At 37.0% G+C, this 26,738-nt stretch overlaps 1 protein-coding gene across 1 annotated transcript; it reads right to left on the bottom strand.

Annotated features, from left to right (window-relative positions):
- Window positions 1–390: 390 nt before the first annotated feature.
- LOC139706361 (broad substrate specificity ATP-binding cassette transporter ABCG2-like) lies at window positions 391–24,881 on the bottom strand. Its single transcript, XM_071614012.1, has 9 exons — window positions 24,679–24,881; window positions 21,649–21,708; window positions 21,006–21,120; window positions 19,892–20,044; window positions 17,103–17,239; window positions 10,958–11,106; window positions 6,426–6,530; window positions 5,593–5,840; window positions 391–462 (listed from the first exon to the last, which is right to left on the bottom strand). The coding sequence occupies exons 1-9, from the start codon at window positions 24,879–24,881 to the stop codon at window positions 391–393; spliced, it is 1,242 nt and encodes a 413-aa protein (XP_071470113.1).
- Window positions 24,882–26,738: the final 1,857 nt, after the last annotated feature.

The raw sequence follows: 26,738 nt of genomic DNA, 5'->3' as shown, positions 1-26,738 counted from the left end.
TGTGGCAAAGGTTGGTAACTAGTTATCTGCTGATTCATCATTGTGAGTGCAAAATTTAAGGCATAAAAGATTAAAACTAAGTAATCATTAAAAGCAAAAGTAAGCAGAAAAATATTGATATAAAAAGCATCAGGAACCCATTAATAGGGTGACCTTGTACTATGAGTTTGGGATTTCCAGTGTTTTTAAAATACTCCTTTGCAAAATGCAAAAGTCATTCAAGTTAGACTCCCCATGTGGCACAACTCTGTTATCTTCTTGTGGAACTTAACTTTGACCTTGGAGAGTAATGAACCCAACTGAACCACCTCTGCTCTTAACTAGCTGGCAGTTCTCAATACCAGCATGAAAGGCAGACAAATAGCTTATTTTTATGAAGGAAGTGCCTAATCATTTTTCTTCTGGTGTTTGAATTTCCAATATATCAAGGTTTATAATGTCTCCAAGATGTTCATTTAAAAGCTGTTAGTAAGGACATGTTAATTAAGTTTAACATAGTTCACATTAAACACCAGGAAAAAAAACAAAATAAGTGCCAGGAGGAAAGTGGTACATTCTCTAATATAAACAGGTTGGCCATGGCCTCCTGAAAGCATCTTAGGTCTATGCACAGAATCCTCAAAGCAGGTTTTAGAGGACAGGTGAAAGAGCGAAAAGGAACAAGGGGAAAAATTCCCTCTCAGAAAACCACAGTTCACACTCACCATTATCAATAGAAAATATAGTCCCAGAATTGTTGCTGTGAAAAAAATACTGTGAACTCCAATAGCAAGGATCAGGGAACCAGTTGAATAAGCCACCATCAAAATGGTAAGCATCGTTATGAAGAAAGCCTTCACCCCTGGTTTCAATCCTTTGAAAGAAAAGAAAGGGTCAGTCTACCTGCCTAGGTTCCCATGTATTTGACACTTGTGTGTGTGTGTGTGTGTGTGTGTGTGTTTGTGTGTATATACATGCATGCACAAATGACAGTATAATACTCTGAAAAAAATAATATCAAGATGAAAAGTTGTCATCCAAGACCGAAATACCCAGGGACATTAATTGCATCATTCACCACTGTATAACGTTACCATACAGATTTATTACACTTTCTACCAAAGCATTTTCCCATATAACACTGATGTTGCCCTATGTGTAATTTTGACCAATTTAGAATTGGTGAGGTGGACACAGGCAACATATTTAGCCAAATTATACTGCCTTCTCCTATTAAAGGAAACTCATCAACAGCACATCCATGTACCCAGACATCTCTACATTACTCACTGTCTGCTATAATGCATTTGTGAGCAAAAAAAAAAAAAAAAAAAAAAACCTGGGAATCACAATTCTATATTTTTTTTCTAACAATGGTTTTAATATATGGGGAGGAAAGAGAAAGAATCCATAGGCTGAATCCCCATAGACAAATCCTATTACTCTGATTCAGATTGGAGCCAAATGAAGTTTCTTCGACCACCTTATGAACTCTAATGAGTTAATGCTCACCATCAGTCTTACAATGTTGCAATTGCTGCAGGAACACCAATCAGGACTGTGGGGGAGGGGTTAGATTACATAATTATTTTTTTATGAAACAACTTTTATTTCTAAACTGGAAGGTTTACACTTTCTCAGTGGTTCTTACTCTGCAGTGTATTGTCAAAAATAGATATTTCTGTGATGTGTGTATGTGTGCATGTGAGTGAATGAGAGAAAGAAATACATTTACATTTTTACAGAATGAGCCTGGGAAGAAGCCTGAGCATAATGCACAAATGAATGTGTCTATGGCCATTAAACAAGTATTCTTGTTAAATCCCTGTACCCAAAAGTCATCATCTTTCTTTAAATAGGGAAAAGGAGAGGGAGAATAAATATGTGTATGTGTGTATTTATGTGTGTGTGTGCGCGCACACATGTGCGCATATCTGTATGTGTGTGTATGTTGATTTTTTAGCTCTCTCTTTGTATCTCTAATACCTATTTATAGTTTTTCCATTTATATTTTATCTTTTTGTAGAGGTATATGTACAGAGACACAGAGAAAAATTGAAAAGCAATAAATATCCCATTATCTCCAGCATAGTCTCAAATATGAAGGGATTCTTTCCATGTTTTTGTATGAATCACAGCATTTTACTGACATAAAATGTATTTATAGCTTTGAAAGTTCAGTTGAGTCCAGTACGGTGCCATACACCTGTTATCCCTGGAATTGGGTTGACCAAGAAAGGAGGAATCCAAGCTTAAGGAAAGCCTGAGCAAATTAGCAAAACCCTATCTCAAAATAGAAGTGTAAAAAAGGGCTGGAGATGTAACTCAATGGTAGACCACTTGTATAGCATGTGAGTGGCTCCAGGTTCAATCCTCAGTACTGCACACACACACACACACACAAGTAACAAATAAAAATAAAAGAATTTGTGTAGAACAGTATTGACAACTGAACTACCATTTTAGAAAGTGAGGAAAGAATACTTGCTCTCCTGGCTTATGACTTGATCTTTCGTTTTGGGAACCATAAATATGTTTACAAAGAGAAATCGGTTTCCTTTCATTTGTAAGAGTACAGACACATCCTCTTTATCTTGTTACTTACCTAACATGAAGTATACTGTAAAAGTAAATAGAATAATTGTTAACAAACTCCTGGGTAGAAAATCAGATAACAGTTTTCCAGAAAAGTAAGAAGACACTCTGTAGTATCCACTGATGTACTCTTGTCTGCAGAACAAAAACACATACCATACATCCCAGATTAGTCCAGGAAGGCACAGCCCAGAGGAGACTCTGCTGTGCAGATTCCTGCTGCCACCAGGTCTGACACTGCAGATGTCCAAGGGTTATAGGCTGACCCCCACCCCCATATCATTCTCCACTTCAGGTGCAGCCTCCCTGGAACATCAGCCCCCCAAGGCTCTTGTCGGGATCCTCTCATGACAGCACTCCTCCTGTGCTGCCCACTCTGGCCCACATCACCCCTCCAGGGACAGAGTCTGCATCTCCTCACTTTCCTCAGAGGCTATATTTCTCCTCTGAGCTGGGCTCTGCTTGAAGAGCAAAACGTTGGGCTAATCTCAGTGATAACAGAGGCTTTTTTTCTCCCCACTTATGATTGTGACAAAGGTGGCTTTATTATTCTCCAAGGCCCTACATTCAGGTACAGTTTCCTAAACTCCTTTTTATTTATTTATTTTTAATTTTATTTTTTTAGTTGTAGTTGGACACATTACCTTTATTTTATTTATTCATTTTTGTGTGGTGCTGAGGATCAAACCCAGGGCCTTGCATGTGCTAGGAGAGTGCTCTAGCGCTGAGCTACAATCCCAGCCCTCTCCTTTTACTTTTGCTACTCTCATGATAAAAAAGAAGAAAAAAGACTTCTTCCTTCAATGATCATGTCTTTCAACAATACCCCCTTTCAGATACTAAATCCTCATCTTTCCTCTTCTTCACATGGATTTCCTGTATTTTCAAACTCTTCCACCAGTATCTTCATTCCTTCCCTCTCTGATGATTGCTATCCTTTGTGCATATGTAAGCATGGGCAAATCGCCTTTATATTTGAAAATATCAAGAGAAACACTGAACCTTTTCTTCTTTTCCTTTGATTCATTCATTCTTAAATCCACTGAAGGCTGTGCATGGTCAATTCTTTGTCAGCTTTACCTACTACTGCTAATTTGCTGATTAACCCACCACTACAATTCTACCTAGCCCCTCAAACTGTTCTTGCTAGAGTCATCTTGATTTGTTATTTGCTTGGAACAAAAATATAATTCCAGCCCCTCTATTACTTGCTTTCTCTGCAGCACTGGAATTTGCTAACTACACCTCACCCCAAAACTCACTCTTCCTTTGGCAAGAGGCCCCATACACTTGACTTTCTACCCTGTTCATTTTTTTTTCAGTTAATACTGGTTATCTCTGCACATACTTTGAAAGCTCATACTGTACATGATAGGTATATATGATTTGTATTAATCCTTTAAACAAATCAACATATGAAAGAAAAGAAAAATACTGATATTCTCCCAATCAGATCTTTGGCCCAATTATGGATATCATCAATTGAGTCAACAGACATCAAGCTCCTTCCTAAAATAGAGATCTACTCACATAAAGAGCTTCTTCTCAAGTGCAAAGGTCTCCTTTGCTGACAGGTTGTTTAAACAATGAAAGCCAATTAGCAGACAGAGTGTCCAGGTCCTGCCAGGACAGAACAGAAACAAATGAACCATAGTTTTTTTTTGTTTTTTTTTTTTTTGTTTTTTTTTTCCATAAAAAAAGAAAGAAAGAAGGAAAAAAATTACTATTCTGGTTAAAAGAGAGAGGAAGAATGACCCCATGAGGTCTCTCCCTGTGTAGATTCTGTGTGGGAAGACAAAAAATAAAAATAAAAAACCATTCTGGGGTTGGATGTTGTCTATAGTTGCACAGAGCAGGTACTTGATGCACTGAACAGTAACTGTGCATTCAAAAAGTGTTAAAAGGGTAAAATTTATGATGTATGCAGTTCAACAATAAATATATACAAATATATATGAAAAATGAAATTAATTTTTCCACTCATTTTTCAATGCATGAACACGTCCTACCCACAATGAATATAATGTTTACTCAATACTTATACTCAAAAAAATACGAAATGGATTTTTCCAAGCTTGAAAAAAATAACAGCATTGATTCAAATTTACTTACCTAATCTGGATTTCAGTGCAATCATTTTTTAGGTGAAGGAGAATAGCGCTCGTAACCAATCCACCTGTGATTGTGGTAATGATCTTTTTAAAAAAGGAAAATGAAAAAGATAAATGAAATAGTTTCAATTAGAAGTGAAAAATGTATACCATTTATGATAAAATATACAGCTTCATAATCAGATTTCACCACTGAGATAAACAATTTACATGGCTTGGCCAAAGTCTCTGACAGAATCAGAATACAGTGCACACTATTACACTACTTTCTAAATTAAGTTGAACACTAACCTGTTTTTGTTGAATTGAGAGAATAACAGAGCAGATTACTGGAATAGCCAAGACTCCTCTCAATGTCTACCAAGTATTCCCAGTTCAGGGCCCAGTTCAGGAGCAGGACTTATGAATGTCTACAACATAGTAGCAAAGCAATGTAGGCACCTGGCAAAGTTGATCTGGGAACAAATTAAAGCCCACGCGGCTAAGAGGGATGACTTCAACTGAGCTTTCAACTTTTCTACCAGGGAACATCCACATTTTCCACCTGCCCATCCCCCATAATCAGGATTGCAACCAGGATCTTACACATGCAAGGCAAATACTCTGCTACTGAGCCACATCTCCAGCACTTTTTATTTTGTTTTGAGATAGGGTCTTGCTACTTTGCCCAGGTTTGTCTTTAACCTGTGATCCTCCAACCTCAGTCTCCTGAGTAGCTGGGAATATAGGCATGTACCAACATACTAGGCAACTATTTTATATTTCAAGTAGTTTCAAGTGAAAATTCTTACATTAGAAATATAAAAAAGAAAAGAAAATACTCATAATTCTTAAGTAGACTATATCAGAACCCAATTGCTGCCATATAAGTATTTCACTGCAAAATGAAAAGAATCTTTCAGATTACCCTCTCTATAGAGGTCCTGTAATTAGGCAGCAAGTTTTTGAATGAACGCCAGGAAATCCATCTGAGTTGGTGAAAGAAGGAGGTGATGTAGGTGGTTTCCATGAAGGCTGGTCTCCTCTTCTTAAGACCACCTGAGAGTTCTTCTAATTCAGGTTTTGTGTCTTTGTACAAGGAGGAGTTAGCATAAAACTCAGCTAATGTTTTTGTAACTGTTTTTTCTCTCTTGGGAAGTTCTTCATTGTGGCTGACTTTAGAAGAAAAATAGATAAAGAAGGGAAATATTATTAGCAGACAAGAACTGACTTTACCAAATTTTCTGTGACTCATTTATGAGATAACAATTTTATTCTAAAGCTACCACGAGTGTTGTCATTGATGTAAACATTAGTAAACACAGCTAATTGGCCAGACTTCTACCATAATCATATGGATAGAAAAAACGCACTCGACCTTTCCCTAACAATTTGGATCTCAGTTCTTGAAATAGACTTCTTACCACAAAGAGTTATATTTCTTAGTATAAAACCTTGGCCTTACTTTCTACTAGGAGAAAATACATAAAGTACCAAATTTTTATTATAAAAGTACAATAAATAATAAACAAATTTATTTTTAGTGAATTTTCCTCTTACAATAATAGCATTATATAATTGCTCATTCATAAATTGAATATAAAACACAGCACTCATTTACAATAAAGTCTATCTATTGGCTGGCATCAGAACATGGCATAAATGTGAATTCACAAAGCTAAGTTTTAATGAGCCACCACATTGCTAAGCTTTGGTCAAACCAATTAGGCAAATATCTGTGAATCTAAAAGATTCACATACCTTCATGGTCATCTTCCTCTCTGTTTAATACCACAGCAGAGGAAATTCCATAAATGACATCCAGGAAGAATTCAGCAGGGTCATTATGGGGCTCACAGGAATAACCTGTAAAAGGAGACACCCCAAAAACTCAGCATGATGGTCTTGGAATGTAAACAGGTCTCATTTCCAGAAGGTGATGGAGGTGAGGATAGGGAAGACAGAATCTTAAAATTTCTCCCTCCTCTTCTTGCTCTCTTCTCACCTCACAAATTTGTACTTTCTTTCATCCTATTCATTCATGCAGACTTTCAACAATATTCTATCTGCCAGCAATACACGTGTGAGTATCATAAATCATGAAACTCTAACAGCTATCAATATGCTCTGGTGCTTCCCAGTACTAAGCTTAGTACTTCCCAGTAAACTTAGTACTTCCCAGTACTAAACTTTAGTACTTCCCAGTACTAAAAGTAGGTCCGGAAAAAAAGTATTAAAGGCCTGGTTACAGTATATTTTTGAGTTCACGTAGGGACTGCTGAAACTTCACTGTGCATGTAGCAATGACTGCTTCTCTGCCTACTGAATTTTGAGGTGCAAATGATCATCTCACATGCTGCCATATTCCAAATATGGAGCAGCATTCTTGAGAACATGAGCAGCAGGTTTTACCTGAACTGCCACCTCAGCTTCTTGTGGCACAATCATCTGAAGAGAGCCTGAAGTCTCTCAAATTCATTTCCACTGGACTCTGCAGACTCATACATGCTTGGTTAGATTTATTTTATTTTATTTTTAAAATAGTTTGTTAGTTGTTGATGGACTTTTATTTTATTCATTTATATACTTGTGATGCTGAGAATTGAACTCCATGCCTAACACACTCTACCAGTGAGCCACAACCTAAGGCCAGGTTATAATTAAATGAGAGAGATTAAAATAAACAAATAAAAAAATAGCTAGTGAGTATTCACTACTGCATTTGGAGTCATGGAAAAACACCTATGATCATCTCTAAATGTCTTTAAGTAGATTTTTGGAGCCATTTTTAAAAAGCACATAATTCAATATGAAATAGAACCAGGCAGCTCAGAAACATTGGTTCATTAAAGATGAATTTAGAACCACACATTCTATTGACTATTATTCACACCCATTCAAGTCATACATCTTAAATATAATGTTCCTAGAAAGTGGTGTAGCATCTTCATGAGCCCTCATCAATGCAGAGCAAGATCACTGCCAAGTCAACATAGAAAAACCACAATTGGTTCTATCATCAAGAAGAAAGTAATACTGGTACTTTCCAAAAATATTGAAATGACAGAATAACTAGATGACAGAACAACCAGTTAAATAATGAACTTTCAGGAAAAGAGCACTGTAATGGTTTGGATTTGAAGAATTTCCTTCCCCAGATTCATATGTTTAGTACTTGGTCCCCAATGGAGCAATGTTGGGAGGTGGGACTTTTAGAAAATGATTGGTTCATGATGACTATAATCTCCTTAGTAAATTAATACATGTGGTTAATTAAAAATATGAATAAATTACTGGGAGATGGGACCTAGATGGAGGAAGTTGGTGAGTGGGGCCATCACCTTAAAGGTTTTATGTTTCCCTTGCCCCCCCCCTCTCATTCTCTCTCATTCTACTTTCTGGATGTCTTGAGCTAAGCAGCTTTCCTGTGCCATGTCCTTCTGCCATGAGGTTCTGCCTTATTACAGTCCCAAATAATGGAGCCAACTGAAGGTGAACTGAAACCTCTGTAATCATTAGTCAAAGTAAATCTTTCCTCATCAAAGTTGCTTTTCTCATGTATTTATCACAGTGATGAAATTCAACTATCAGAAAATATGTACCAAGAAGAGGAGTCATTCCTGTGACTGTGCCTACCCATGTGGTTAAGAAGCCTTTGGAAGTGATTTGCAGGAGAAATCTGGAAAGGTTTGGTGATGACAGCTACAGAAGCCTTAAGATGTTTTAAACAGAGCTTATTGAACAATTCTGGTGGGAGGTTAGAAGACCAGAATGCCCATAGGAATGCAGACAGTAAAGATTATATTCATGAGTTTCAGATAGAAGTGAGGACTCTTTTGGGAACCGGACAGGAGGCCATTTGTATTATATCCTAGCAAAGAACATGTGTACACTTTTCCTTGTCTTTAGACTTTGTATGAAGTTGAATTTAAATGTGATGGACTAATTAATCTGGTGGAGGAAATTTCAGTGCAGAACAGCATTTTGATCTGTTTGACCATCTTTATAATAAAAATCAGGACTAAATATCAGAGCAGAAAGCTTTTGAAAATTTTGTAGTTTGGCCAGAATTTAGCATGACTAAAAGCAAAACAAGTACTTCTCATAGTGACAATAGGAGAGATGCCTTGAGGCATTCAGGAATTGACCAACCTGCATAACAGGCTCAAGTGTGTACAAATGAAAACATGTTGAAAGACTTTAAGAAGAGTCCTTAACACAGGGGTGCCTAAGAAGTTCTTTCCTTGGATTCCTTTCACCCTGTGTTATGGTTTGGATGTGAGGTGTTCCCCAAAAGCTCACATGTGAGATAATGCAAGAAGGTTCAGAGGAGAAATGTTGGGTTGTGAGAGTGTTAACTCAATCAGTGATTAATCCCCTAGTAGGGATTAACTGAGAGTAAGTGAAGTGGTAGGGAGCTGCTGGAAGAGGTGGGAATTGGAGGCGTGGCTTTTCTATCTGTCACGTGAACACCTCTATCTGCTTACTGATCATCATGTGAACTGGTTCCCTCTGCCACACTCTTCTGATGTTCTGCCTCATCTTGAGCCCAGAGGAAAGGAGCCTGTTGTCTATCCATTGAGACCTCTGAAACTGTGAGCCCAAAATAAACTTTTCCTCCTCTACAATTGTGCTGATTAGGTCTTTTAGTTGCAGTGGTGAAAAAGCTAACTAAAACACCCTGCTTAGGGGCGCATGCATTCAGAACTGCTGCAACCATGGTTCAAGAGGTCCAGAATAGAGCTGTGGCTGGCTGTACAGTTTGCTATCATCCACATGATGCTGGTTTTGCAGGAATGCAGGATGCTAGAGTTAGAGGAGTCTCTCAGACTTCAACAGAGACTTCAAATGAAGGCCTGAGATCCAGATAGTGTGTTTCAGAGTTGGAATCCCTGAAGGTGAACCCTGAGAAGGCAAAGTGTGAAACTTTGAGAGTGTAGCAAATGATGCAGTGGAATTCCAGGAATTAAGAGATCCCTAGAATGTAGAATGTCTCCCAAGGAAAGCTGCAGACTAGGAGCAGAACCAGAAGAAGGAGACATAGGGGTTACAACCAGTAATGACAGAGGCAGAGGGGCTTCCCCAGCCCTAAGAGCCCAGATCTTGCTACCATTGTCTCAGAAGCTAAACGTGGACCTACAAAATTTAATGTTTTCACTGCTTTGGTCCAATCCCATCATTCTATGTGCCTATTTCTCCATTTTAGAATGGGAAGGTTTACTCTGTCATTATATGTTGGAAGCATAGAACTTTTTTATATATAAGAGTGTACAGCTGAGGTTTTGTCTTGAATCTCAGAGGAGACATTGAAATTAGACTTTTGAGACCAGGTAGAACTGTTAAGGCTATGGGGATTCTTGGGACTGAATGCATTTTGCATTATGAGATAGGCATGAGTTTTGTGGGACCAGGGTAGAAATTTATGGTTGGCATATGAAGTGTCCCACAAAGATTCCTGTGTACAAGGCTTGGTCCTCAGTGGAAAGATGTCCAGAGGTGGGGCTTTTAAGAAACAATTGGATATAAAGGTTCTAACTTCATGTGGATTAGTCCATTTGGTGTATTAATAATTCCAATTATTCCTACTGGAAACTAGTGGGACCTTGTTGGAGGAAATAGGTCACTGGGAGCATGCCATGGGAGGATCTGAAATTCCATTCCCTTCCCCTCCCCTCCCCACCTCCCCCCTCCTCTCTGGTCATCATTGTCCCTCCTCCTCCTCCTCCTCCTCCTCCTCCTCCTCCTCCTCCTCCTCTTCTTCTCTTCTCTCTCCCTCTCCCTCTCCCTTTCTCTCTGTCCCTTTCTGTTTCCTAGCAGCCATGAACTGAGCAACTTTCCTCTAGCATATTCTTCCTCATGAGATTCTTCCTTGTCTCAGCTCAGGTCCAAAGCAACGGAGCCAGCTGACCATGGACAGAAATCTCTGAAACTGTGAGCCAAAATAAATTATCTTTTTATAAGTTGTTTTTCTCAGGTGTCTTGTCACAACAATGGAAATCTGACTACCAATCAATGATAACTAAGAATCATAACAGACAGGTACAGTAAAAATACTCAGATGCACACACACACATGCATACTCAGATAGGAGAGGAAAAAGAAAGAGACCTAAAAATCAAGCAAGCACTGCCAAAATGAAGAAAAAATTCTGGCACCAAAGTAACCAAAGATGTTTTAGGGTGGTGGAATCCCAGGTACCTCTATATTATCAAACAGCACTCCTGTGGACTTCTCTGCTCTCTCCCAGCATAGGATGAATGAAGGATCAAGTACATGCAAAAAGTCTACTACACCTGCTGATGAGAAGTACTCCAAAGCCTGTGCAGGACCATGGTACATTAATTTTCCTGAAGTCAAGATGGTGAGGCTGTCAAACAGCTTGAAGATGAAATAGTGAGGTCTATGAATAGAGAAGATAACCATTCGTCCCTGCTGAGAAATCCTAAGTTAAAAGGGAAAACAATGAATCATTAAATATATGAATCCTGAACTTCTTGGTAAAATATTTTATTCTTGCTATTAGACCATTTGTTCCCAGTTCAACTTGATTTTCTCTTATGGAGTTCTCATCTAATTTTATATTATCTACATGATTACTGGGGAAATGAAATTCAATATTTTTATTAAAAACACTAGGACATGGGCTGGGGATGTGGCTCAAGTGGTAGCTCACCTTGCATGTGCAGGGTGCTGGGTTCGATCCTCAGCACCACATAAAAATAAGGATGTTGTGTCCACTGAAAACTAAAAAATAAATATTAAAAATTCTCTCTCTCTCTCTCTCTCTCTCTCTCTCTCTCTCTCTCAAAAGAAAAAAAGAAACAAAACTGGATTTCTTAAAGGATTGTGAATCAACAGTCTGGAATCTACTATAAAGATTCTTGGATAGTCTTCCCAGATTTTGAATTAAGATCTAGGTGTGGGTACAGGGATTAATTTTTATTTTTTTGTACCTGGGATTGAATCCAGGGGTGGTTAACCATTTAGCCCTCTTTTATTTTGTATTTAGAGACAGTGACTTATTAAGTTGTTTTGGGCCTTGCTAAGTTGCTGAGGCTGGTTTTGAATTGTTATCCTCCTGCTTCAGCCACTGAGCTGCTGGGATTACAGGCATGGGCCACTGCACCTGGCAGGAGTCCATATTTTTAAGAAGCAGCCCAGGTAATCTGTAAGTACACTTGAATTTGAGAACTAGTTATAGAGTAAATATTATTAAAGGTGTCATATGATAAATTCTCCTTGATCATTTATATCTTTTAGGTTTAATTTTCATTCTTCTAACCTGATAAAACAATTAACATTACTATGTGTTTGCTAAATGCTTTAGAAATAGCCATGTTTTCATGTTCACAATATTGTTATAAGGCAGTTCCAATATAATTATTTTCTTCTTTTTACATTTCAGGCTTAAAGTTCAATCACATGATCAAAGAGTCATCAAATACTAGGGAAAAAACTTCGAATTTGATTTCTGGTTTAATTCTACAGTATAAGCAGTGCTAAACTTCCTTTACAAAGGAGTTATAGCTTATGGGTAGAAGACACAATGACAAAATCACTGTTAAAAAACTATATTTAAAATACTTTAGGGACCGGGCATGGAGGTACATGCTTTTAATCCTAGGTATTCAGGAGGGTAAGGAAGGAGGATTGCAAATTTGAGGCAAACCTGGGAAATTGAGTGAGACCCTGTCCTAAAAAAAAAAAAAATAAATAAAAGAACTGGATATATAGTTCAGTGGTAGAGCACCCCAAGGTTCAAACTTTAGTACTGAAAAAAAATTATGAGAAGACAGCTTGAATATGCAAACTTGAGAAGCACCTACTATATGCTAACTGTGTGTGGAAAGATGCTTTGCCTCAAAGATAATCAGGCCAGTAGACCAATAATTTCAGTACAATGGGAAATAGAATTAGATGAGGGTTTCATTTAAGCAAAATAGGAGACTTACAACACATTATGAAGATAATACTAGTAGAACATCAAAATTCTCAACAGGAGTGAGCTAAGAATAGAAGACAGCTCATTCTTGAAGAACAAAAAAAAAAAAAAAAAAAAACAAAGCATGAAATTTAAAAAAAATGCTTATTTTGGAAACTAAAAGAAGCTCTTTTTTTACAAAGCAGGACTTATGTGTGTGTGTATGTGTGTATGTGTTTGATAGTGAGATATTAGATGTTGGATGAAGAAAATAACTAAAGAGATCACACACAAAAAAAGGGACGATTAAGTCTTCACTCAAAAAACACAACTGTAGCCAGCAGGTAATAGGGACCTGGACTAGAAGCAGGAAGCATAATTGCATGACAGCCCTGCTTCCCAAAATGTTGTCTGAGGACCAGTGGCAACGTTATCAGAATCCCCTGTTTGATTCTCCTGTGGAGAATCTTAGGCTCTATCTCAGACTAAAGAAATAGAATGTGCATTATAACTAGATCATTGATGATAAGAATACACATAAGTCATTTAGAATGACCAATTAGAGCTCTCTGCAGTAGGCAGCATGCTTGTGTGCTACATAGTGCAAAGCATAAAGAAAGCAGTTATATACTTTGTATCAATCCATCATTTGCTAATAAACATCATTAACATATTTCTAAATAATAAAAATATACTGGGTATATTCTGAAATGGTACCAGAAGGCTAGACCCATAACTTGGCATCTTCACTTGTATGTGCATTTTACATTTCAAAATTAAGATGTTTAATTATCCATCTTTGCATCTTCCTGTTTCTTCTCTGCTAGCACAGAACCTTGCTTATGGGGGCATGGGCACCAGAGGAAGTGACATAGTGATAGAGAGGGTGAGCCATGAAGGTGATGTGTCTGGCAGCTTAATATATGAGGCAGAGGGGTTCCAGAGGTGGTAGACCAAAGCAACTGGGAGACTGATTACATTAAACAATTAAATTACTTAACTGAGAAAATAAGCAAATATATTGAGATAATGTGCCATATCTCTCACTGTCTAAAGTGACTTGCAAAGATTGAAAGGACAAAATTTAAAATAACACTGAAGGGGGCTAGGACTGTAGCTCTGTGGCAGAGCACTTGCCCAGCATGAGTGAGGCACTGGGTTTGATCCTTAGCACCACATAAAAATAAACAAATAAAATAAAGGATAGCTGCCCATCTACAACTAAAAAATATTTTAAAACACACTGAATTGTTAGATTGGAATTAGGAATATTCTTATGAATTCATGGGATTTTAATGATAACATTAAATGCTAAAAGAAATATCAACATTTACAGATGTATGTTTATTTGTGACTATCAGAAATTCACATGTAGGTGTTGGTAAGGTTGCTCAGTGGTAGATTGGGTACATACAATGTGCAAATCACACAGACTTATAAATGCACATGTAAGTATATTTATAATTATTATCTGAACAAATAAAATATAGAATCAGATTTCTACTTTATATGTGTGTACACACACACACACTTACACATATATATTTCCTAGATTTGTCTACTAAAGGCAATGCCACTGGAAGCTAAGCCACTCCAATAGTAGTAAGTGCACTAAACAACCAGATCTTGGTTTCTAACCAAGGGCACCTTCTACAAATGGCTGATATAGTACAACATGAGCATGGAACATCATAATGACCACAAAGAAAAGAAATGCTGGACAAATGATTAGGGAGAAGTCAAAGGAACACAAAAGCCACATTGAATGAACTCTAAGAGGCCCAATCAGGATCAACTTGATCACTAAAACAGGGAGTAATAGAGATTCCGACTCACTGAATCATATGGGAAATGAATGGGGAAGAAGAAACACCTCTTTCTTAGATACGCTGTCAACAATTACATGTTAGGCAGCTACCACAAGAGCAGGAGATTTGGGTGCATCTAAAATTGGTGGGGGGCATTTGATGAGGAACAGAATTTGGCATTAAATAGTCGATTTTATTTCCCAATAATATACTAATCTATTCCTGTGTGGGGAAAACAGTAATTTATCAGAAGAGAAGTCCAGCAGACACCAATGTGATCAGATGATGGAGGTGTACACCAGCTGTGGTGGGTGAAGCTCAGGTGTGTTATACTGAGAACTCAGCATGGTTTCATGCCTGAGTCAGCCTAAGCAACTGTAATACACCATGTGAAGGTCACTCATGAAATGTCCTAACTCAACCACATGAGAGCCAGAGAAAGACTGAGCATCTCTTCCAGATTAGAGGGGAAAAAATGAAACATCCAGGAAATACATGTTTTTTCAGAATCCTGAGAGAGAAAGAAAGCAGGGTGAGCTCATGACATCTGACTGGAGTTGAAGGACTCAATAATTGTGAAGCTGTCATTGTTAAGTTCCTCACTGGGAGGTTGACATGATACAGTGTCTTTATATCTTGGAGTTTAAACTAAGGAGTATTCAGTAGTGATAGAGGATGATGTAAAGTAAAAAAAAAAATCTATGAAATGGTGAGCAGAGACATGGAGGGCAAGAAAATGCAGTAAAATGTAACAATTGGAGAGTCTAGGAGAGGAGAGTGGATTTTATTTGTAATATTCTTGGAGCCATTTTATAATTTTGAAATTATTTTTTATACTTTCAAATAAGTTTAAAAGTTAACTTTTGAAATGTTGTTTCCTACAAACTTTCCTGTCACAGTCTTGCATTTTTTTTTTCTTTTTGTTATTGGGAATTGAACTCAAGGGCACTTAACCACTGAGCCACATCCCTTATTAGAGACAGTTCTTGCTGAGTTGCTTAGAGCCTCACTAAATTGCTGAGGTTGGCTTTGAACTCATGACCCTCATGCCTCAGCATCCAAGCTGTTGGGATTACAGACACATGCCACCATTCCCAGCTTCATGGTTCTCACATTTTTTTTTTTGAGAGAGAGAGAGAGAGAGAGAGAGAGAGAGAGAGAGAGAGAGAGAGAAAATTTTGTATGTGGTGCTGAGGATCGAACCCAGGCCGCACACATGCCAGGCTAGTGCTCTACTGCTTGAGCCACATCCCCAGCCCCAGTTCTCACTTCTTAATAAAAGCTATTGTCATTTCTTTTGCTTCATTTTTCCTCTTAATCAGGTCCCAAATCTCAGGCATCATTCTCTCAATTCTCAAAGCCCAGGTCCACTTCCTAAACTGATTGCTTTTTCCTGCCTCAAACAGATTCAGAACCTGTGCTCCTCTCACCACTGCAGAATGAGCACCTTAGTCCACACCCCATCCTGCCTCAACAGTTCCTTCTTAGAGTCCTTCACTCATCCTATCCTAGCCTCACAGCCTTCCCTATAGCCATTGCCCTGCTCTGATATGCTCAAAATGCTTCCATGAGTCTTTTGTGTTAAGTGCAAGGTAATCAAACTAGATTTAAATGGGTCTGTGTTCCAAAATCAGATTCTCAGTAACAAATCATAAGAGCTCTATATTACCTGAGTTGCATTACAAGGAAGGCCCCTCTGTTTAACCCCTTAAGGAAAGTAACTTTCTAATAACCTCTCTGCTATATGTTCTCTTCTTTCTTCTGCCCTTTTCTTCCTATAAAGCCAACCCCCTTTGCTCAGTTAATTGAATATTCATTGTTCCCAATTCTAGAATGGCAAATGAAAGCTTATTGTATCTTTAATAAGACAAAAAATGACCCCATGTCCCTAGCAAAAAGAATAGAAAGCCATATATTTAACACTGGCCTAGGAGAGCTAGGCCAGCCCAACTTCATCGCACATCATTTATAACTGTGAATGGCTGAATTCTGGCTTCCCTAAAACTCAAAACTCACATGTTAAAGTCCTAACACCCAGTATCTCAGAATGTGGCTATTTTTGGAGATAAGCGTCTTCAAATTGGTCATTACAATTGCATGAGAACCTTGAAGGTCCTCACTCACTGGTGTCCACTTAAGAGGAGATTAGAAACTGGCACAAAGGGAGAAGATGGTCATCTACAAGCCAATAAGAGAGGCCTTGGAAAAACAACCTTGTGGAACATCTTGATATCAACTTTCAGTCTCCAGAGCTAGAAGGAAATTAATTTCTGTTGTTTGCCTCCAGTCTGTGGTATTTTGTTTTTACACCAAAATCACCCAGTTTCCTCTCCCCTTATCTACTAGGTTCTGTCTCTGTGGTCTCTCTGATGTTTCACACACACCAGGAATGCTCTTGCTCAGGGCCACTGGCTGCTCCTTCCACCCAGAACTCTTTTCTGCAGATACATCAGGTCTCACTCCAGCTCACCTGTCACATGTTTGTGGTCTTCCCTGACCCTCCTGATATTTAAAACAGCTTCCCAACCACATTACCACTTTCCTTCCCTACACTCTTATTTCATCACTATCGATAACATTTCTTTGTTTGTTTATAATTTCCCTCTAAAAAAGAAGTAAGAAAGCCTGCTGATGTTTTCTGATTTCCCTGAACCAAGAATATATGGTAAACAGAAGTAATCATATATTGAATAAATGAAAGAACTTTACCTTTTCAGGAGCAAAAGAACAGCATTTGTAGTGATCAAATCTAAACCAGTTGTTGGTTTATCCAAGAACAAGATGGGAGGATCTGTGATCAGCTCCATTGCTATCCTGGTCCTTTTTCTTTCTCCCCTAGATAAAACCTAAAACACAGATTATTACATTATCAACAAGAATGGCACAGTCAGTATGATTGTTGAATAGTCCTGACAGAAAAACTTTATCTCATTGTCCTAATTATTGTGAGCAACAAATAGATGAACACGGGGGAGAAGAAAGAAGTTTCTCTTAAAAGTGAATAAACTGAAGGTCAGCGCAGAGCTGCTAAGTAAGTGCCGAGACTGGATGTGAAGCCCATGCTTTGAACAGTCCTGCATGTTTTTCAGTATATTTAGGTTTAAGATAGTCTATTAGAACATGAAGAGTCATTGCCCTGACATAGTGAAATTGTAGCCTAAAATGGGAGAGAAAGATAGGAGAGGAAAAGGGGAAAACTTTATGGTGATTTATTAGACTTCTAACAATCTCCCACACTGTTTTCACCAAAAGTCCCCAAGTGGATTTACCAAAAATAGGTACATTGAGAGCCAGGAAATGTTCACTATCTACCATACCACACTGGCACCTCTTCAGTTTCTACAAGGTTTTCCATACTGACATTGTCCATGCCCTAACTGAATGCAGAATTTCTACTTTACCTTTTCAGACTTAAAAGAATACAGGTTACTCAAGAGGGAAACGGGCTCACTCATTTGAATGAGTCAATGTCATTCTGTGTGTGAGTAGAGAAGGAAGGTTTTAGGTAGGCAGAAAGTTAGAAGCAATTATGAAATTCAGAGTTCCCAAAGAGTCTCTTAACAGGATTCAAACAAGGGTGCTATTGACAATTGAACTATAAAAGACATTTGGACACAATTTGGAAAATGTGTCCAAATTAACATGAACTCCATATAGATGATGATGTAAACACATTACTCATTGTGTTAGTTGATAATGGTATTAAAACAAGGAAGGCAATGTTCTGGTTTGTTTGAGATGCATAACAAGAGGTAAAATATTATATATATATATATAATTTCTATAAAATACTTCAGTAAGAAATAGCTATAGTAACACTAAGGAAAAAGATATTAACAACTGAGAAATCTAAGGTCATAGAATTAGGAATTTACTCTTCTATTAATTATTCAACAATCACATTATAGTAACGAGACTATCTTTTCTGTTTTTTTAATTAACTTTTTAAAATTTATATATGACAGCAGAATGCATTACAATTCTTCTTAAACTTACAGAGCACAATTTTTTCATATCTCTGGTTGTATACAAAGTATATTCACACCAATTTGTATCTTTATACATGTACTTTGGATAATAATGTCTATCACATTCCACCATCATTTCTAACCCCATTCCCCCTTCCTTCCCCTCCCACCCCTCTGCCCTATCTGGAGTTTGTCTATTCCTCCCATGCTTCCCCTCCCTATCCCATTATGAATCAGCCTCCTTATATCAGATAAAACATTTGGCTTTTGTTTTGAGGGGATTGGATAACTTCACTTAGCATTATCTTCTCTAACTCTATCCATTTACCTGCAAATGCCAAAAGTAAAAAAAAAAAAAAAAAAATGAACTATGGAATTCAATTAGATTTTTTGAATATAGGCAGTCAGTGACTACCTCTGCATATTTTTCCAGCAAACATAAGCAAGAAATTTAAGGCTGTGAGTGCTTAATGTTAAAGAGTAGAGTAGAATCCCACAGAAGAAACCCAAAAGTCAAGTCAATAAACAGATGAAAAGCAAAGACAAGTTAATCACTAAGTACACAAAAAATAAATGGTAAATAGTGTCATCCTAGGGTTATTCTTCCATAACAAATATATTTCACATGCAAGAATATCCACAATAATACAGGAAGCATCAGCCAGTAGAACCCCAACTTTCATTACTTCTAAGTTGGGTAGTTCTTAAGGAGGTGAACCATTTACAGTCTAAGTAGCTCATTATCACACACAGCTTCAAATGTCTGATCAGCAATCCCTGCCTACAGACTGTTCAACTGTTCAATAGTGTTAAGTTGATGCATTCCACTCAATTTTTCTCTCTGATGCCTAATTAGGCATTAACTGTTTGTCACACTTCACTCTTTGTCACACTGTTCACAACTGTACCTCTCAAACCTAAAGAAGCCTGGAATATAAATCTGGAAATAGGACTAGCAAAGGAAAGGAAAGAAAGGAGAGAGTGAGGTGGGGATAAGAGAAAAAACTGACAAAGAAAGGCTCCAAAAATTCTTGGTGACTATATGAATTAAAATTAAATTATAATTTGACAAAATACAATTTTGAAAGAAAAATTAAACATACAAAGCAATAATCCTTGGATTCTTGTCATTTATTGATTCCAGAAATTCACCTCAAAAAAGTCATGGAACAAAGGCCCCAGGAGGAAGAGAAAGAAAACAGCAGTTAATAGCAGGAAGAGAAACAGGAAGAAGAAGGGTTAGTTCAAAGACATCAAATGAGCCATGACTTAAAAATGAGGGTGGAAAGGGTCCTGTGAGGAACACACTCCACACCAGACCACCCTCCATTCCTAGGATACAGCCATTATTAAGAGTATTTTTCCACTTAATTTCCACCTTCATAGTATGTAAGTAGTCATTGTTCTCATCATTACAGAAAGCAGCCACTTTTGACCCCACACATTTTGGGGAACACACATTTAGGTCACAGCATCTACACAGGAGGTCATCTTTCATGGTTATGATACTATCAGGTTTTTTCACACTACCTTGGAATCTGCTACTTTATCCAGGTCTAAATCTTCAATGACTTTGTTGATCCTTTCAATTTTTTCATGATTTGTCATAGCTGTTGGAAGCCAAAGAGCCGCTGAGAACTGTAAGTTTTCTCTTACTGTCAGGGTGCCCATCACGATATCGTCCTAAATAAATTTTTTTTTTATTTTTGAAATCAGGAATCAACATTTTCCCTTTACCAAAAAATGTTTTATTTTTACTTTCCATTAGGAAGTTGCCAAATATATTCAAAAATAGAATGATATAACAAACTCCACATCTTCAAAATTCAATTTCAGTAATTATAAACTCATGATCATTGTTGTTTCATCTATAATTTGAAGCAGATTCCAGACATCATAGTACATAGTTCTATATGTACATAAAATGTAACCACAATATGATTATCATACCTAAAATTTGTTAGTGATAATATTTAATATCATTAGATTTCCATTGAGTTTTCCCTAATTCATACTTGTTTCTTTACTCTGTAATGATTTTAAATACTTAATCATAAATCTGCTCTAGGCTGGACTGTAATTTTCCCTGTACATGTGTTTTCTTCTGTCTCATTTTAATCTCCTCAGTCATATTTCAGTATATGCAACTTAATCCATGATCTATAAAAATAACATAACCAAGGTAAAGTTCAAGCTAATAGTAAACTTTCAACTATACCAATCGCAGTGACCCACATAAAGATAGCTGCAGAGTCCAAGGAAGTCATTTTCATCCTCAATCTGCATGCCAGGTTTGAGCCCAGGTAATCATGCCCACTAGAACCAGATACAGCCAGGTTGCTTTGTACAAGGATTTGCAAACACATCTTCTAGGGAAAGTAAAAATGCTAGAAGGGTAAAAAGGACAACTGTGGACACTTGTAAATTATACACAAGCCAGAATTGATAACATTGTCCAACAGGGTCATTTTCCAAGTCCTCATTGCTTTTCCATTTAACTCTTGAGATGGAAGATTATGAAAGCTGGTGGAATGAATATTGGTTATGAGAGCATGTCACATAAACAACTAGAAGCATAATAAGCTGTAAGTAAAGAGTATGCTCATACAGATGAAACAAAAAAGGCAAATCTATGAATTCTTACCTGAACCACATAACCCAAATTACATTTGAAATTATCAGATTGAGGTGCTCCATTGATCAAAACATCTCCAGATAATCCAGATGCATCTCTCCTTGCAGCTAAGATATTTAGCAACCTATAAAAGGAAATGTATGTTACAGATTTCTCTCCTCCATTATAGGCCATATCTCTCATATTCTGCTAAACTTAGAAAATTTACAACTCCAAAAATCTGAGGTTTAACTAAAATTATTTATATGTGCATGTGTATGTTTAAATTATCATCATCCTTTGGTTGTTGTTGTTGTTGCTGTTGTTGTTACAAGAAAACCCAAAGGTATATAAGCAAAGCCATGATGGCTGATCCAGCACAGTCTTCCCAAATGAGCTTCTAGCTGTCTGAATTTGGTGGATCCAGCTCAGGCAATGTGCTTCTTTACAAAAAAAAAAAAAAAAAAAAATTCTTGTCTTCAATTATTCCTTCAGCTCCGTCTTCCCACTTTTATCATTATTCCCTTTCTCCCCTCTCCATTCACTTCCAATATGGCCAACATCACCATATCAATTATTTAGTTATGCCCTAGTAAAGCTTTAAAAATTCATCTTTAAAAATCACACAACAACTACACAGAAGTGGTTGAGACATATTTTCTGTTATACTCACAAAGATTCCCCTCGACTTTGGTGTGCCAGAATAGCATTTAGACCAGGTTTCATGATTCCACTGTAAACACAAAAGCATGATGATTTATTGTTCTACTTTAGATGCAGTACTATTTACTTAGATTCTGCAATGATACACTCAAGGAAGACTGAAAAAGTTGCAGACAGAAAACAAGCACCAAATCAAAGAAACTAATCTTATTGGTTAACAGAAGTCTAGTCTATGAAGGATGTTATTATTAGTCAATATTTATAAGAAAGATGGATCAGGTCCCTCTAAATTCCTTTCAATTATTCTTTAAACCATGATCCTTTTTGGATAACTATTCCATTTACAATAACCTCAAAAATAAAATAAAGTACTTGGAGTTAAATTAACCAAGGAGGGGAAAGACCTCTACAATGATAACTAGAGAATGTTGAATAAAGAAACTGAAGAACTTAGAAAATAGAAAGACATCCCATATTCTTGGATAGGCAGAATTAATATTGTCCAAATGGCTATACTACCAAATGCAATAGACATATTCAATGTGTGTAGGTACCTGCATACATATATTCCCTAGGTCTGTCCATTTAGAAGGCACAGGAGCAATGACACCCGAATAGCAATGAGTGTTCAAATCACCCAGATCCTGTTTTCTCAATACCATTCTCCAAAAATAAACACTGGAGGATTCCAGGACTGGGAAGGCAAGTATACAATAAATTTGGAACTTCTTGCTATGCCAAAGAATTAAGAGTGGTGGGATGAGTTAAAAAATAAAAAAAAAAATAACCTGTCTTGAAAACTTTCCTACTGACTAAATCAGCAGCAATAGGAGTATGAAGATAAATAATACTAATGAAGCATTACAATTGAGTGTTATTGTATAGAATAAAAATCCATACTAGACACTGTGGTGCACCCTTGTAATCCAAAGACTCCTTATGCAGATGCAGGAGGATTGCAAGTTCAAGCCAGCCTGGAAAATTTAGCAAGACACTGTCTCAAATCAAAATATAAAAGGACTGGGGAAGTAGCTTAGTGGTATAGTAACTCTTAGTTCAGTCCCCAGTAAAGGAAATTAAAAAAAAATACAATCCATGAGTCTATACAGTAACCAAAAGGAGAAATGATGAATGAAGATTTTTCCTATTATTGGAATGCAAATTATGAGACAATGAAAATAGGAACTCACCCTTTATCAATGATCATAGTGGTTGCTGATCCACACAGGAGTCACCACAGTGGAATGAAACTCAAGTTTAATGAAGAACAAGATTCTGGAGTAATATCAGAGTATCACCATTCATATTAATCAAGTACAAAGAGGAAAATGGTGATCTGATGGTGAGGTTTGACAGACAGCAACATAACCAGGTGATCAGTTTTAACATCACCTGGAGTGGGATGGGACTAGAAAGTACCAGGATGGACAAGTCTGCAGAGACACGATGTGGTGGTTAGTCACTTATGTGAGGAAGACAGTGAAGAGTGATCCTCAGGACCTCTCCTGCCTTCACTCTGAGGATACATCATTTCTTGGTTGCTTCCAGAAAACAATTGAGTGATCATACAGGACAGGAATCATCTTTCTAGAAAGTAGTACTAAAAGTACTAGGGATAAAGGTGTATCATGTGGATAGTGTGCTCTCAAGTGATTCACAAAAAACAGTAGTAACAATGGACACAAATGAGATACAGTGATGGGAGAAAACAGTGCAGTATGGACAGTTAAGAAATCTGGTGAAAGGGTTATGCACATGCAGCTTTACATCTCAAATTATTTCAAAATAGATAACCAGACCAATCTCTCAAACAGGGTGAAGAATTTTCCTCACAATTATAGGACATCCACACATCTGCTGGAATGGAGAATTTTTTTCATAATTTTTTTTAGTGGTCAATGGACATTTATTCTTTGCTGATTTATATTTAGTCCTGAGAATTGATCCCTTTGCCTCATGCATGCAAGGCAAGCACTCTACCATTGAGCTACATACTCAGCCCTTTTTCGATAATTTTAGCATTGGTAAGAGAAAGCTCAAATGCTAGATATGGATAAAAACTAAGCAAAATAAAATTCTAAGAAAGTAGGGAAAATTAATGAATTCTCATGATCAATTTTTGTCTTATTGTCTTCTTAAACAATGAACAGAAAAGCAAAAATCCAAAGAAAAACCAAGATTCTCATGACCTTTTCTTGAAATATTGTCATCATTTTCAATAATGATAGTGTTATCCAACACAAACCTAAAATAAGATAATGAGAGTGACCCTTCACACATCAGAGACTATTTGAGTCCAGCAGATAGGAGAAAGTTTGGAAACACTGCAGCCAGAAAAATATGACCTTCTCATGAATACAAAAACAGAAATGTGAATAAGCATGAAAACTAATGCTTCCTATATTTGTAACTGTAAAAACAAAATAAAAACTTCAAGATTTACTACATTTTATAAGCCTAACAAAGCACAAAACAATGGTCTCCTCCTTTGTAGAGATGCACGCCACTAAGCCATAAACTCAGTGTGAACTCTTGAATAGAGGAGACCCTTAGTATACTGAGTCAGTAGTCTACCAGGTGAAAAAGATAAGCAAGAGGAATTGGGAGTGTAGCTCATGGGGAGAATGATGACCCAGGGAGCACAAATCCCTGGGTAAAGTCTGTAATCCACACTCCTCCATGCTCCAACAATTAAAAATGGGTGGGAGGGATAAAGTGAAGGGCAAGGTAAATATACATTCCCACAGTATGTTTGAACATCTATTCAATATGCATGTGGTTAATCCCATTACTTTCTACAAAAAATCTTGTCAGCATTTCACGAGTCAATTTTAATAAGTCAATTTTCATGAGTCAATTTTAATTCACTAAATGGAATCATTTTAGTCCTAGTTTATTCCAAAGGAATGAAAGCATGTGTCTATACACCAGCACAAAGACTGAAACACAAATGCTCACAGTAACTTATTGGTATTAGGCAAAGCCTGTGACACCTGAGATAGGTCATTAAAGTGGTCTTTTAAAAAGTTCATATACATACTTGATATTTGATAGTAATTTTTTCTCAACTGTTTTCCTACAAAATAGAAAGCCACTCTTCACTTTTTCCCGATAGCAGATGTTATGGAAACTTAACACAGCCCCTTCAGGAAATGTCATCAGGTCACTGGATGTCATCTCAGGGAGGTCAGTGGTATTTCTTTGTAAAAATGGGATATAATTCTGGTCATTACTGGAAGACATCTTGACATATTCTGCCTTTCTGTAGAGGGGGAAACAATGTAAGTTGATAGTCCATATAAATGTGATTGTAAACCCTTGCTACTATATTTAAATCAATTCTGTTTTAAAGTGTGCTGCACTAGATTCCTTTCTAATAGTCAGCCCACATCAATATGATGAGAACAATCTTTGAACCCATAATGGAAGGAAAAACAACTTTGAATCCTCAATTAGATAAAACACTCAAAATTAGATGCCAAATAATTTCCTGATAATTAAAATGTACCCAAAACTCATAATGGAGGGAAAAGACAGGTGAGCGTTTTACGTGCCTGGTGTAGTACTTGAAAACATAGTATGACACAACTTACATTGATGGATAGCCTACACCATCATCATGTGCCACATTTTTTTTGAGTTTATAACATTGTTATTATGAATGCAAGCTTTGTCAAGCAGTCAAGCACAGGAGAAAGCTCTCTGAATTTATGAGTCTAGACTTTATATTTCTGGTTGTTATGCACCTTCAATCAGCTGAGAAAGTAAACTTCATCATAATTTTTCACAATGGCAAATCATTTCCTTAATGGTCATTTAAATTCTAGCAAAATTTTAAATTAACTATGAAAATTATTAAGTAAATCAAGCCAATAATTAAGAAGCTCCATACTTTAAAGCAAAAACTGAATATTACATTCATAAAGTAGATTTAAACATTTCACTAAATAAGTTGCAAAGGCACATTAAAATATTTAATTAGAGTAAAACATTAATGCGAACTGGTCTTGTGCAAGAGGTTTGAAATGTTACCTGCAACAAACCTAGCTTTGTTTTTGAAAAGACAATGTCATCCATGAAGAAATTTCTCTCTGCCCCTAAGTTTTTCAAAAATAACAAAATTCTAAAAAAGAATTAAGTAGGAAAATGAGGTAGCTCACTCAGTCCTTAAGACTATGGGGTCAGCAAACATCAGGAAACAGAAGACTGAGAAAAGCAAAGTTATAAAGCTAACTATCAGTGATGCACAGGTGTTAGAGTCTGTAAACAAGTCAAAATAACACCTGGCATTTAGTCAGGGGAATGTTAGAGTTCGTAAACAAGTCTGGATGGTGCCTGGCAAAATGCCAGAGGGAGTGGTTTGAGAAGTAACAAAAGCGAGTCATTAAGTGTAGAGATTCCTGATTGGTTGACTGATGTATCTAGTTTATGCTAATTAGATAAGCTGTGTGGAATGTATAAATACTGCTCCTGTCCTGCAATAAACGGCTCCTACTCCTGCTGTATCAACGTACACAAGTTATTCGTCACCCCCCCGGTTATTTTGCTGCAGCCAGACTGCGGCACACAGGCATACATATTAATATTGTGCTTTCCTCTAACACAGTGCTAAGGGCTTTCCTAAATTAAAGAGGAGAAAGTGATGTGGAACTAGTCACTGGAATAAACCATGATAACCCTTTCCTTACTAGCATATTAAAATTATATCACAGAACAGAGACCTAATATGATAATGAGACAGGTAGCCCATGAAGACTATTTCTTCTATGATGAAAAGAGCCCAGGTGGGCTCTAAGACTGCACTTCTATATGAAATGACATCACTGAGTTTCTGCCTGGCTATATATGCAATTAAAAACACACAAAAAAATACAACAACAAACTGTATATTTCTCTTTCTTATTGAATGACTGTTAATCCCATTCCCACCTGCTGCCTTCCCTATATTAGAGCTTAAGAATCAAAGCCTTGTTCCTGCCAAACAGTATTCCTGTCTGATTTTACTTTGGGGGAACTCAGGAACCTGCAGTACTGGTAACAAAAATGGTGTGTACTTCAATTTGAAAATATTAAATGTGCAAAATTAGAAAGTGTGGGAAA

Source organism: Marmota flaviventris, chromosome 7 (genome assembly GCF_047511675.1).
Source record: "Marmota flaviventris isolate mMarFla1 chromosome 7, mMarFla1.hap1, whole genome shotgun sequence".
Taxonomy (NCBI): domain Eukaryota; kingdom Metazoa; phylum Chordata; class Mammalia; order Rodentia; family Sciuridae; genus Marmota; species Marmota flaviventris.
The sequence above is the reverse complement of the archived record's forward strand: the minus strand, read 5'-3'. Positions and strand labels throughout refer to the sequence as shown.

What these genes read in the sequence shown, in the direction of transcription:
- LOC139706361 (XM_071614012.1), bottom strand. Translation starts at nt 24,881, where the DNA reads ATGTCTTCCAGTAATGACCAGAATTATATCCCATTTTTACAAAGAAAT. An exon ending in GTTCTTTTGCTCCTGAAAAG is followed by an intron (nt 11,107 to 17,102) that starts GTAAAGTTCTTT and finishes CTTTTAACTTAG; the next exon opens with GATTTCTCAGCAGGGACGAA. An exon ending in ACAGGACCTCTATAGAGAGG is followed by an intron (nt 463 to 5,592) that starts GTAATCTGAAAG and finishes CCTTACTAACAG; the next exon opens with CTTTTAAATGAACATCTTGG.